General features: G+C 37.2%; 1 protein-coding gene across 1 annotated transcript in view; it reads right to left on the bottom strand.

The window, feature by feature from the left end:
* Positions 1-900: 900 nt before the first annotated feature.
* The window catches only part of GRK5 (G protein-coupled receptor kinase 5), a 93,505-nt gene continuing 79,680 nt past the window's right edge, over positions 901-14,725 (bottom strand). The window contains exons 11-15 of the mRNA XM_070944871.1: positions 14,474-14,682; positions 6,373-6,507; positions 4,227-4,364; positions 2,385-2,516; positions 901-999 (exon numbers count right to left, since the gene is read on the bottom strand). Of these exons, the coding sequence (XP_070800972.1) occupies positions 901-999; positions 2,385-2,516; positions 4,227-4,364; positions 6,373-6,507; positions 14,474-14,682 (713 nt within the window). The remainder of the gene's footprint in view (positions 1,000-2,384; positions 2,517-4,226; positions 4,365-6,372; positions 6,508-14,473; positions 14,683-14,725) is intronic.

Raw genomic sequence — 14,725 nt, 5'->3', positions numbered from 1 at the left:
CTTCACATGTACTCACTTTTTGCTTTTTTTCTAACAATAGTTATAGAATTTCAGCCCAGGGAAGAAAAAACGATGTGAGATTTTTAACAGGATTTGATTTTTCAGCGAATATAAGAGCTACAAAAAAGTGCAAATAGCAACAATGGTCCCATGATGTTCTGAACTTCAGACATAGCCTTTTGGCCTCTCTAGAAAGAGCAAACTTTGTAGGTTTAAGTTGATTAGATACAAGGCTTTTAACAAAACAGAGGGAAGGGAAGACACTAGTCTGCAGTGTTGCCGTTAACAAAAAAAAAAACAAAAAAAAACACAAAAGTGAAGTTAGTTATAAAAAAAGTATCAACTGAAGCAATAGGAAAAAGGAACATATATACAATTTTCTATATTTACAAAACAAAAAACAATCCCTCTCATTTTGAGACTGGAAATATTGATCACTTTTTCTTTAAAAAAAAACACTAAAAAGTCTTAAAACACATGGCTGTACAAGCTGCTGCTCAGAAAATATACAACCCCAAGTTTGACTTTCATTTAAATACAAATGTACAAAATGTAAACTGAGACAAATTTACAAAACTGTTTGTTTAAAAATAATAAGGACAAAGTTCAGTTCTAGTTAGGATGCAATTTTAAATACGTGCAAGTTGTCAGCTTCCAATTTCTATTGCGGTATCGTACAATGTTGAGTCATAAGACCTCAAGTTCCACCCCCAAAAACAGACCTGAGAGTAAATATCTTCATAAAATGGAAAGCTTCCCTAGAAGGAACAGACAGGAGGAAAAAAAACCTTCCATGGTTAGAAATTGTTGATCTTCTAGCTCGATGGTGGGTGCTCTTCTCATCCTTGATGCTTGATACTCTATCAGTGGAAGGATGCAATATCCATAAGCCAGAAAAAGCTAACTGCTCCCAGTAGAGTTTGAACTGACGTGATTGGAATTTATGTGATGATTTAAGTTGGCCTTTGAGTTTGGAGCGCTTTTGGAATTGTTCTGATGCTGGAGAAATTTTTTAAAAAGGAAGAAAGATGTGAAAAAGTTAGTTTTACCAAATCATTCTAGATGTATCTGCCTGCAATTTCCAGAAAATATAACTATTTGCCTGTGATGCTCTGGATTACATCTGTCCATTTGATTGATATAAAGTATAGAATAAAAAAGGGGATATCACACACTTTTAACTGCATGCCCATTTACAAGAGTTTCTCACTCTCAATCTCCTTAAGCCACTGGGTTCTGAGGAGACTTCTGTTTGGGCCAGGACCTCTTGAGCTACTGCAAATTTATTATCTGGTAGATGCGAAGCATCAGCCTGAAGCATCTTCTTTATATACAAGAATGCCTCTAAATCTCCTATATTGGTGATGGCGAACCTGTGGCACGCAGACCGCTCTCTGCAGGCACGCCAGCTGTCACCCCAGCTCAGCTCCACTGCGTATATGCGTGTACCTCCCGTCGGCCAGCTGGTCTTCGGGTCTCTGCTGCACATGTGTGTGGGGTGGGGTGCATGCACAGGGACGCTTGCATTGCATTTTGGGGCCTCACATGGCACCCCTGCGCCCTATTTTGGCTTCCAGGTTGGTGCAGGTGGCCTTCCAGGCCCAAAATGGGGTCCAGGGAGGCTGCATGGCCCCCCGCACCCTGGTTTGAGCCTGGAAGGCCTTTTGCACCAACCTGGATGCCAAAAACGGGCAAGGGGGGGCGCATGTGGGAGGGGTTCATGCATGCATTGCCTTATGAGTGTGCGCACTTTCAGCATGCGACGACAAAAAGGTTAGCCATCACTGTCTTATATAGTAAACCTGTTTGGCATTCATAGAATCTGCAAATGGTGGCCATTTGCAAACCTGCAAAGTGCCTATTTGTCCTAGCACTGTGGCACTAGACAAGTTTCTTAGTGTGTCTTCTAGTACCTGTATGTTTTATGACTAGCCATGTCTACCTTGCTAGTCAATTATGAATAGATAATGCCTTCTCCTTCCAAATGTTTTACAAATACATTGCCATGTATTCCAACTATGTCATTCAGTCCAAGTGGGATTTCTTAGACCATGCTCAGTTTCATTTTTTGGTCAACAGTAATTATATATCAGGACCTAAGGCCAGAAGAAAAGGTGGTGTTTTAGTTTCTGAATTCTCTTTCACCACAAACTTGCCATAATGAGTAGCTGCAAGCCAACATGATCTGAGGACACAAGCCTGGCCAAAGCTTGTTTTCATCCATCACTAGACTATAATGGTAAATGCCATATGTTATGACAATATTTAGACATTTTGGAATATAGATAAAGATTATTGAATATTTATTTAATAAAATATATGCATTATGAATATAATGCATATAGAAACTCTTATTTGTATACAATGCTTTTAGAAACTCCTACCTGACGTTTAAATATTCGATGTAGCAATCCTTTCTTCGGTGGTTCTGGAGGATAGTTTTTGTTAAGGTCTGGTGAGATAGTACCATTTGGTCCAAATAAGTTTAGTTCTTTAAAACATTCTGTTTCCATCATCTAGTATGATGAAAGAGAAAAATTATTTATTGGAACCCACAATGAAAACCAGGGAAAACTCTAGCCTTATTAGATAGAATTCATCATTTATAAAGATGCAACAGAATACACCTAGATAGGAGGAAGATTGGTTGCTCATTGTAAGATAATCAGTTTTCAAGTTGCGGTAAGTACAGAGGCAGCCTGTAGATAGGATTTTGCCAGACCGAGCACTCTGCATTTATAAAATATTCCATAAACAATTAGAAATGGACGGTTTTTGCCCTCTTTTTTTCACATGTGACATCTGGAATGAATTGCCTCTTACATCTCTGGAATGCATCACCTGCCTCCTGGGAATCCAACTCTTACGACATTCCATCACATCAGGTGACTTTGGGTTAGTCACTCTCTCAACCTACCTTACTTCTTGTGGGGGGAAATATGAGAAAGGAGCATTATGTGCCATGATCTAGGCTCAGGCCTCAGATTCTGAATCTGAATCCAAAAAAGCTGCTCCACATGAACAGCCTGATTAGACACCAAGCCCAGAGTCACATGAGGCCGATCAAAAACAGGCATCACATGGACATTGGCGCAGCCAGGTGAGGATGATATAAAGCCACTGAGCTTCTGCACCAGGTAAGTAGTAGGGAGAGCAGAGCAATATTCTATGAGACTCCTTGCCAAGTAAAGCTGTAAATCACTTGATTAGTAACAGTTAGCTACAGCCTAATTTAAGAGGCAACCCTGACTCTTTGTTGGAAATAACCATTGGATTTATGGTTCTGTGCAATGTTCCAATGAATCATATTGTGTAAGAAACCATTAACCTCTGACTTCTGGACTGGTTGACAATCCTGACCAGGCACTTGGAATCTTGGACTGAAATTGGATTATTTTTCTGTGTGCTCCTATTGAAAAGCCAATCATTTGGACAAGTGTTTTTGTACTTTGCTATTATTATCTTTTGACCTTGAGTATACTGAATTACTACATGAACTGTGTGAGTCAGTACTGAAATCAGAAGCAGGACATAATGTGAATTTGAGCTCCTGAACCACACAAGATACAAATCTAACATAAATGATTACAATAACATACAGTATAACCAATGAATCCTTTTTAAAAAGCAACTTAGAATGTCCTGCAACTTTCTCTAAATTTTGGACACTCTTCTCTACTGTCTTATCGTTCCAATCCAATCACTATTTTCTTCAGCTTGCTCAATCTGATATAAATCTTACATATCAATATTAAAATATTTTTTTATTAAGAGTAGCAAAAATTGTGAGTCTGCAACTGACTTACACAACATATTGGACACAGCAAAACTAAACTAAACATTAGTTGGTCTTAATCCCAATTAACTAACTGTTGCAAATGAAAGCAATAACATCTTTCATTACAGAAAGTTATCGTTAGCTTTTTTTATCATCAGGTAATTGTAGTCCTGTCTGCAAAAAGACGATGTTTGAAATTTTAGAATTGCATATTTTGAAAGAATCACTTTTTGTCTCTTTAATAAAATTCAACTGGTGGTATATCCTTTTAAAGTGCATAGTTAAACATTATAGCAACATATATTTTTTTATTTTAAAATGCTGCTGAATACATCCAAATTGAAGAAATAACGTATTTAGAATATTTCAAGAATATGCTTGACATTTATGAAATTCTGAAAGGCTGATAGAAAAGTGTTTAGGGAAGCATGAGTAAATATATAATTACCTCATTTTGCCATGGGATAGATACAGAGCCTGTAGAAAACTTGGAATAGAAATCATCATCTGTTTGGTCCAGGTTCACTCCCTTGACAGTGGAAAACTGCTCAATGTCCAACACATCTTTGCAGTACACTGCTCTTGGCTGCCCCAGCACAAAAAGAAAGAGTAAGAGTAAGATAGCACCATCATGTGGTTGGTACTATTTGAGATCATTCAGAACATTACTTGCTTTGGGCAAACAGAAGTGCAAAAAGTCCATGCCCATGGGTCAATTGAGTGGGTTGTCCAATACAGTCTATGTCCCCTTTGCTCTCCCTTGCAACCCCTTGCTGCTCTTCCTCCCACCTTCCTCAGCACTTGTATCCACTCACTCACTGCCTTCCTGCCCTTGCACTGACTTTCATCTAGTCCCTTCTGTGCCCTTCCCCCCTTCATACACACCATCTTTCCAAGTCTATCCAATCCTTTTAAGCTTAAGAAAGCTAGCCATGCTAGTTTTCTTAACATTAACTTGATCCTTCTGAGTTTTCTGCTTCTCCTCTCACAGCATTCATAAATCTATACCTTTCTTCTTGAAGGTTGCCTTTTCTTCAAAACAAAAAAAAAAGTATTTTTTGGAAAAGAGAGCTATAACCCTGAGAATTTTGTTTTTCTATAACCAGGGTCCTCCACCACTATTTTTTTTTTTAAAAAAATCCTGTTTTCTTTTGGAACTATTAGAACAGTGGTTCTCAACCTTCCTAATGCCACGACCCTTTAATACAGTTCCTCATGTTGTGGAGACCCCCAACCATAAAATTATTCCTAAAACCATTGAAAATATGTGTTTTCCGATGATCTTTTCCGACCCCTGTGAAAGGATCGTTCGACCCCCAAAGGGATCGCGACCCACAGGTTGAGAACCACTGTGTTAGAAGAATAGGGCTATCAGATCTGCAAAACACAACCAGAAGAGGGCAGCAAAAAGATTTGAAATCTGTATCTAATTCTTTGCTGCCTTCTTTTGGTCCCTTGTGTTTTTGCAACACTCATATGGTAGCTCTAGACTCTAGAGAAAAAGCAGAAATGATTTGGAGGAATAAGAGCAAGCCAAGATTTCCTTGAGAATGGCATACACATTGGCATCTGAAGAAAGCATGGAACAAAGAAAAGGGAGGTACAGTGCTCGGGAGATCATATGGCAGGTGAATGAATGATGCCGTGCTGGGACTTTTGTGGCAGCAGCAGTTGAAGACAGGCAGAGAGGGAACACACTGGTAAGAGGGAATGGAGACTGGGAGGCTAGCACTTAAGACACGCAGAGGTGAGAGTAAAGGCCAGTATGATACACCCCAGCCTTGGCCTAATCACCCTGCATAACCATTCTCACATTCATCTAGATTTTGTTGTGGTTAAGACCAAAACAACCGAGATATTTCAACATTTGTTTCTGCTGAACTAATCCATCCAAAACCCATTTATTAGAAGGCAAACATATCAGGCTGTTCTTTGATATTATCTCTATCATACCATAGAGATTCCTCCCACTCTTTTTTTTAATGGGCTGTTGGATACACTCCAAAAAGAAGAAGCACTGGGCTGCAACATCCATAAAAATAAAAATAGTTTTGGGATATCTATGAAATCTATGGGCTTTTTTTTGAAAATACAGATAATCCTGAAGCTGATGCTTTGCACTATGCTAGCATCCACAGTAATCTTGTTTTAAATTAAAATAATATTTAATTTTTGCTTTAAAATAGAGGGGGTATGGAGCTTGACTAGTATCAACTGAGGTGTCTGAACATTAGGGACCTCACTATTAATGGCTAACAAGTAGTAACTTAACAACTGACATAACTTTTGAAAGCACGCCATAGATGAGGCAGGAAACATCTGAAGAGAACAAGATGTATAAGGCTGCTACAGGGGCTTCATCCAAAACACTGTTATGAAACTTCAGTTGGTGATGGAATCAAAATTATTAGATATCCAAAGTCAAGATATGACCCTAACTCAAGGAAGTTAGACTTCAACCATTGTAAGTATAGATTCAACAGCTTCTCAAGAATGATAGACTTAAACCATTAAAAATAGAGATTCAAGCAGTAGGTCATATGTATTCTCAAGTTCTACTTCAGCTCTGTAATTCTTTTTTAAGCCTCACTTACATCAGGGACGAAAGGGGGCTCCAGCATTCCTGCTTGGAGACGTTTGAAATCCATGCTCTTGAAAAATGGGTGGCTCTTTACTTCAGTTGCACCGTCCTGACATCCCAGCCTCTGTTTCACATCTTTGTTCAGTAGCTGAAAAGATGGCAAGACAATTATCAGAAAATATTTGTTGAACCCTATTGCATGTAGAGAAACCCAAACATTTTCCTCTATATCCTTATCATTATCCCCTATATGGGAATAGTACTTATAAAAAATAATTTGCCATAATAAGATATATATATATATATATATATATATATATATATATATATACATACACATATATACATACATACATACACACACACACATATATATGTATGTATATGTGTGTGTGTGTGTGTGTGTGTGTGTGTGTGTATATATATATATATATATATATATATATATATATATATATATATATATATATATACACATACATACATACATACATACATACATATATTTCTTTTAGCCAGGTTTTTCCTACGTAGCCAAGATTTTTCTACAGCCCAAGCTCAGTGGAGTCACATCCACTCGATTCTGGGCTTTTTTCTTTCTGGCAGCCAGCAGGCCCTGTGCTTCCCTATGATGCTCAGTGAGAGACTTATATAGATCTATTTCTGGCTTGTTAGCCATCATCAGTAAGCCACACCCACATCTCATGTATCCTCCCTGTAAAGGTACAATATCTATTTTCTTACTTTTTCATAGGTTATATGTGTGTAAGCAAATCGCTTTGTGGGTCATCTTTGTAATGAGGCCACTCCTGGTGAGTCCTGTTGAGTAACTCCTGGTGGGTTCTGATTAGATATTAGGCAGACAATAGTTATACTAAGCTGCATTCTCCAAGTCCAATTAAGGTTATTGTTAGGAGATCTGTGATGGTATTACAATTCATAATTAATTAATTTGATATTATTGTTTATTCTAGTGTACTTTATTTCTTATAGTTTCCCCCCCAGTACTGCTCTTTTAAAAATTGCAATAACATTTAAAAAACCTTTTGATTATAATATTGAAAGCAATGTTACAATGTCATGTCAGAGTCCCTGTCCTTTTGGAGCAGGTATACAATGTTGAGACACATGTAGAAAAGGTGTGTGCTTGTATCACAATATTGTGGTGATGCTTTCTTCAGTTTGACCCCCATTCCACCCCCAACCCCCAGTAGACACTGCTGGCTGACACTATTATCTTGTCTAGCCTTGAATATTAATTCATGCTGTAACATACACTATATATAATGTTACAATAAATATTCTTTGTACAATGTATCTATGAATATATTAAAGAACCAAGGCAATATCCTTGCCTAAGTGTTGAACCATTCACAAAGCATTCTGCTAATTTTTATCTAATACTTCCATCATATACTGCTTTTATCACAGTTGGCAACTTTCTATATTTGCAAAAAGCTCAAGCCTTTCCATTTTATCATACAGGACTTAATTTCTCACATTCTTACATTTCTAAGTGACCTTCAGGAAAGAAGTACATACTATGCACTTGTACTTATCAAATTTTGTTTGATAATTTCGTGCTACTTCTGGCATCAATTTAATCAGAATTCTAACAAGCACCCCTCTGGGTAAACTGAACAAATTTATCCTCTGATTTTTTTTGCATCTAGTCTTGTTACCTTTCATTTTGTATAAGGGAGTCATAATGTGTTCTTTCACTTGTCAGACGCAGATGAAATCTTTACACAGGTGCTAAATAAATCACACTGTACTTCATTGGCAACCATAACCATATTTCTGCTATTACATCATCTATATTTGTTTTTAAAGCTTTATGATTTCTTTTTCAGCATTTTGTTCTTGGACACTAACATTTATTTATTCATTATTCATTTATTCATTTCTGTACCAGCCTCTGAAATAGTTCTTCTAGCATTTTCTCTTTCTTCAACTTCATCACCCCCATCCCCAATTTTTCACTTGTCTTTTTTCATGTGCATCCATTAATGTCTTAAGCCAAAACCAAACTTTGAAATATACAGATTTCTTTTAGGCAAATAATTCATGAAACCTTTACATTTTCAAGCCTCTGAATAGCCCAATCACTTTTTCTGCACTCTTATTTCATTCCCAGTTATCTATTCATGTGTCCCAGCAGAATGATTTTTCTTTAGACTTCCGTAATCAGCTAAGTGTGATAAAGCACAAAAGAATTTTGAGGAAAATTGCACAAATTTGTGTAACTTTTCTCAAAAATTTTCCCAGGTTCTTTCATTTCATTATCCTTATTTGCTGGAGCTAAAATGCAACAATTAATTCTTACTTTCACATACGTGTTTAAAAAAGTTGGACTTATACTTACTGAATATATTTAATCATCTTATCAATGTTTTATAAAATTAGTCATATCACTTCTCTATTTTAACTCTAACTGACTGGCTTATTTATTTTATTTAGTTATCATAATCCTATCTTCGTATGCCTAATCTCATATTGTCAATGACCTTCAAGAAATTCCAGCAGAGACTTTTCCCTGCATTACTCAATATGATTTGATCTGCAAACTGTTGGTAAAATGTGTTACAGATTTAAACACATACTGAGTTCCTTATACTAATTTCAAGCCTCAAAAGCAAGATTAATTTATTGAATTTAACCATGGTTTACAGAATTATATCTGATGAATTATTAAGAGTTCCTAAAGTTTTCCAACATTTTATCTCTTACTCCAGAGTTATTGAGAGCCAGAATAAACTGGTGGTGAAAGTTTAAATAGATTGGGAGTAGATTCAAGTCCCACCTCAACTAGAAAGATTACTTAGGGTTAATCAATCAGCCCAAGTTACTTCACAGGATTATTCTGATGGGGAAAATTCAAGGAAGATGGTATATATGAAGAGAAATAGTAGCTTAAAAATCAAAAAAAGAATGAATGATAAATAGATTTACTTGTGAATGCTTTGGCAGGTGAAGGCCAATTATTTTCTGTCATATATCTTTACCAATAATCACACATGAAGTTCTGGACACTACTAGATTTAGATTTAGCAGATCCACCCTGCAAACCTCTTGATGGCGGCAAAGAGACAGCATCTTCAAGAGCTTTGAGGTTTGGATCCGCAGAGCACAAAATTCCAGAGCTCATTAAGGATTTGGATAGCGAGATGTGCAGCATGTAAATTTAATAATAAAATAAACATATCACGCCCCTCCCCCAATTTTTAAAGAGCCACATTGTCTAGTATGACTGGGCATGTTTTGGCTGAAGTGTTTAAACCTCATCTAAATAAAATGTCTTCCAATATTCCTTAAAACCACTCATTATACATGCTTCTGTGCAATCCTGAACAAAATATGTTGCTGCTTTAAAGAGTCATATCCCTTTATTCACCTTTTTTTTTTTTGCCTGGCTGGCTGGCAAAAATATTAGGTGTTTTAGAGATACAACGCTTATGCGAGGTCCAAAATTTTTCCTAATAATTTTCAAAGTAAGCACTGCCCTATGACAGAATCCAATTTATTAAGATCAGAAGATTAAACTCCATGAATAATTGTTAGCTAGGAATAAGCTCCATTGATCAACAAGATGCTTCATCCTTCAGTATGGATTAACACAGTGAGCTTAGAGGGATGATGTTTAGTTGGCTGAAGTGCAGTTTCAACTTTTAAGTAGAAATAGAAATCATTTTGCAAAAGAAAGGTTATCATTTAAATAGGTAATGTGAAGTAGTGGTGGGTTGCTCCCGGTTCGCACCGGTTCGCAAGAACCGGTAGTAAAAATTTGTAGTAGTTCCGAGAACCGGTAATAACATTGGCTGGCCATGCCCCCAAACCGGTCCCCGGCCCGGTCGCTGCTCGCTTACCCCGCCCACCTCATCAGAGGCTTTTTTTAAAAAAAACTTTTAAAAGCATTTTTTCTACAACCTCTTCGGCTGAAAAAATGCTTTTAAAAGTAAAAAAAAAAAAAAAAGCTGGCCACGCCCACCCAGTCACATTACCCCCACCAAGCCACTCCCACAAAATAAGCCATGCCCACAGAACCAGTAGTAAAAAAATTTAGAACCCACCCCTGATGTGAAGATAGAAATCATATATAATACTCATGAATACAGGTAGTCTTTGATTTACAACAGTTTGTTTAGTGACTGTTCAAAGTTAAAACAACACTGAAAAAAGTGACTTCAGGCCATTTTTCACACTTACGACCATTACAGCATCCCCATGATCATGTGTTCAAAATTCAGATGCTTGGCAATTGGTTCATATTTATGACAATTGCTGTGTCCCAAGGTCAGGTTTTGCAACCTTCTGACAAGCAGTCAATGGGGAAGCCTGATTCACTTAACAATTGTGGCAAGAAAAGTTATAAAATGGGGCAAAACTCACTTAACAAATGTCTCATTTAACAACAGAAATTTTGGGCTCAATTGATAGTTGTAAGTTGAGTAGTTCTACTAGTACCTGTAGTAGAACTTGAAAGCCTCATTATTATCTCACTCATTTGGCAGCTACAGTAACTAAGATATAAAATTATTCTAGCATTCAACAAATATCATCATTAATCCTGGAGCTGCATTACATTATAATATTCTGCCAAGTATATACTATTTTACTGGTTTTTATTTCAGTCTTATTACTTGATGGGGTGGGGAGAGGGAATGCTAAAGGAATTTCACTGAGGAATATTAGAAATTAAGGTAGCTCAATGATAATGGGCTAGTAATGTCAAGCTTCATTCAGTAACAAAAATAAACTAAGGAAAAGATGATTGAACTCAACCGGACTCTCTTCTGAGCAAACATTGTGGTTAGACTGTTAACTTCATTGATTATAAAAATGACGAGGAAAACAGATTGAAAGATTTTTCCAGAGGATGTTCACCCTTTGTCCATTAGAGGGCAGCAATAGAAAAGTTAACAATTTCATAAACACGAAATATTTGTATAAGCTTGCAATTTAGAAATCATTAAAATAATGAATTTATGTAATTAGGCCTCAGAAAACACATGTAATAGAAAGTTAACTGCAGTTGGTTTCCTTCAATTGCTTAACCAGATTGTTTTTATAAGCATTCTTCAGTTTGAAGGAACAGAAGCAGGTACATGCAGTCACACTCCAGCCAAGATTTGGCAAATGATTCTGGAAAATTCTCCAGCTAAAATGTTCCCAAGGCTGGACAAATCTAAATGAAAAGGGAACACTAATTACAGTATCCCCGGCACAGCATATTACTGAAGCATTTAGTTTACAAACACCGTTTACTGACGTTAGGAAACATCACAGGAATTTTTCAACAGTGAGCCTTGTTTCTAGAACTTGGATCTGGTTGTGCTTGGATCCAACTGTGAATGCATTCAGTACTTAAAAGCAGGCATGGGCGGATGACACATGGCAAATGGAACAAACCTCTAAGATTTTCCTGCATGTGTCAGTGTTGGCATCAAGGCACCCACAGTTTTAAGTCACGGTCATTTCAGAGGGTGTTGCTGAACTGTGTTTTACTGGAACACAACACCATTCGGAAGATGGCAGCACCGGAAATTTATGTTTCTGGACTGGATGGTAGTAAGAATCAAAAAAGCTTAGGAAACTCCTTTGATTCAGGTTTTTTCACCCCAACATGCTCATCACTGGCCTAAAAAATGAAGCCTTTCATTGGTGAAATTAGTGGAGAGGGCCCTGTTGAAAGATCCCTTTTAATTTATTTCATTTTTATCCCTACCTTTCAAGGAGATCACAGACTCCTTGCACTTTAACCCTGCGGCAACCCTTTGAGTTATACGGTTCACCAGGGAGTTCCATCTGGGTCTCCACAGGCCCAGTCCAAAATTGTAATCGATACTCTACACTGATACTCAAGAATTCCTGTGCAGGATAACTGAGTTAAATGTTGACCAGGATGAAATCTAATTTTGAAATAAAAATTTTCTCTCAGCAAACTTATAAAAAGTTTTTTTTTTAAAAAAAAATTATACAATAACAGTAAACTCCTAAGAACAAATAATGAGTCATGTTAGACTTATTATATAGCAATTCACAACAGGAGGTTTCATAACTAGAAAAACATGGATGTAAAATATCTGCCTACTAGACTACACTATGCAACTGGCTTAAGGCATGAAAAAATGGTAGGTTGTAATTTTCCCCAACTTCTGAAATAAGGGCAAGGTAAATTGTATCTTTACTGAAAAGAGATATAGTGTAGGGCTTCTCAAACTTCATGATGCTAACCATAACCTTAGAATGTATATCTACCTATGAAAAATTCTGTCAGAAAACCCTTGGACAGGGTCTCTGAGTAGGACAGGGCTCCTGTTTTCCTTGGACAAACTGTAGTTTGGAATGTAATTTCTGTGTTAAAATTTTATATATTCAAAATTCGATATCTGACACAACTCAATCCAAAGATCAGGATTTGCCTTCAATGGCTTTTGTGCTCTCAGCAGTAGTTCCTATCATAGCTTCAACCTATTCCTGAGTACCTTCCAAGATCATCTATCCAAGATCAATACACTTTTGCCTAGCCCCAATACACTTTTGCCTAGCACCTTCCCCCCTTATTCTTCTTTCAACTTCCCCATGATGGATGTGGTGCTGTGCCTGGACTTCCATATTCTAGTACTCAGCCCAGTCTTCCAACATTAGATTTTCTTCTTCTCCAAGAATTGATGCTGAGCATAGGTTGCATTCAGAGTATGCAGGTTTACTCCAGAATCCAATAGGATGTCCCAGTTTAGTTCAAGTTTGGCACAGCAACTGACCAATGTTTAATAATTAGAACTGCAGAAAAACAATGACTACCAACCTGCCTTCCATTGAGGATCTATATTCTGCACGAGTCAAAAAGAGGGCTGTGAAAATATCTACAGACCCCTCACATCCTGGACATAAATTGTTTCAACTCCTACCCTCAAAATGTCGCTATAGAGCATTGCACATCAAGACAACTAGACACAAGAACAGTTTTTCCCGAACTCTGCTAAACAAATAATTCCCTCAATATTGTCAAACTATTCACTAAGGCTGCATTACTATTACTATTAGTCTTCTCACCGTTCCTATCAGCCATCTCCTCCCACTATGACTGCATGACTGTAACTTTGTTGGCTTGTATCCTTATGATTTATATTGATATTGTTTCCTGATTGCTTATTTGTATCTATGACTATCATTAAGTGTTGTACCTTATGATTCTTGATGAATGTATCTTGTCTTTTTATGTACACTGAGAGCATATGCACCAAAGACAAATTCCTTGTGTGTCCACTTGGCCAATAAAGAATTCTATGTCTACGTCTATGTCTATGGTACAATGCACCAAGAAAGGAACCTATTGCAATCTATCCTTGGTGACCCTAGTCAAGAATAACACAAGCCTAGCAAGTGGAGCTCAGAAGTGATCTGGGACTGTGGCTACACAAATAAGGTCTGTCAAAGGAGAGTCCCAGCAAATGGATCCCAAGAAATGAAGGCAGCTTGCTTTGAGTGGGAACAAACATGACCTCACATTCTGATGACTCCTAGTTTAATGGTTTAATCTTTTTTAGGCAAAAAGTTCAAAACAGTTCGGTCCTGGCATTTCCAAGTAATGATTGAAAAGCTGCTTAGCAGAAGTCTGAATTTGAGAAAACACTGTAGATAGCACTGAGCTAGATCAGCAGTCTGGCTTGGTATAATTTCAATCATTTAGAATTCATGAAGGCAAGGAAGTAGTTGTAGTGAGAAACATTTCAAAATGTGCATTTTACAGAAGGGGGAATACATCTCATGGAAAGGCAAACAAAAGTCATTGACAGCCTTCACTATTTTAATGAACGAAACACTGGAAAAGAAACTTGTGTAAACTAAGGCTAGTTCTAGAAGGTATCAAAATTTAATATTTGCTAGGGCCTTGATCAGCAAAGGACCTACTACCTCAACAGTGTCACTTCATATGCAGTGGACTTCAGATTTTATAATTCCTACTCAAGGGCTATGGCGGGTTAAAGGCCAATACATCTGTATGACCCCAGGTTTGAAAAACTTTTCCACAAGTAGTCTTAATCATTATCTCGTAATTATCTGATCATTACAATCTACTAATTGATTTTCACACCAAGTGACCTCCTTACCATTTTGCAGATAGACTTTGCCTCTTCAGAGAATTTATGGGAATACACCTCTTCCATCTCCAAGACTCTCCTGTCTACTTCTTCCCGCTTCACCTTCTCTTTCCTTCCTCGAAAGGGTGACTGTCCTGCAATCATTTCATAGATTAAGCAGCCTAATCCCCAGTAATCAGGGCTAAGGGTATATCGCTGGTTATTCAAGACTTCTGGAGCTGGGAAAAAAGAAAAGAGACAATGGAAAAAAGTTCCCTATGG

This window comes from Pituophis catenifer, unplaced genomic scaffold, assembly GCF_029215685.1.
Source record: "Pituophis catenifer annectens isolate HBS135680 unplaced genomic scaffold, rPitCat1.0.hap2 SCAF_6, whole genome shotgun sequence".
NCBI lineage: Eukaryota > Metazoa > Chordata > Lepidosauria > Squamata > Colubridae > Pituophis > Pituophis catenifer.
The sequence above is the reverse complement of the archived record's forward strand: the minus strand, read 5'-3'. Positions and strand labels throughout refer to the sequence as shown.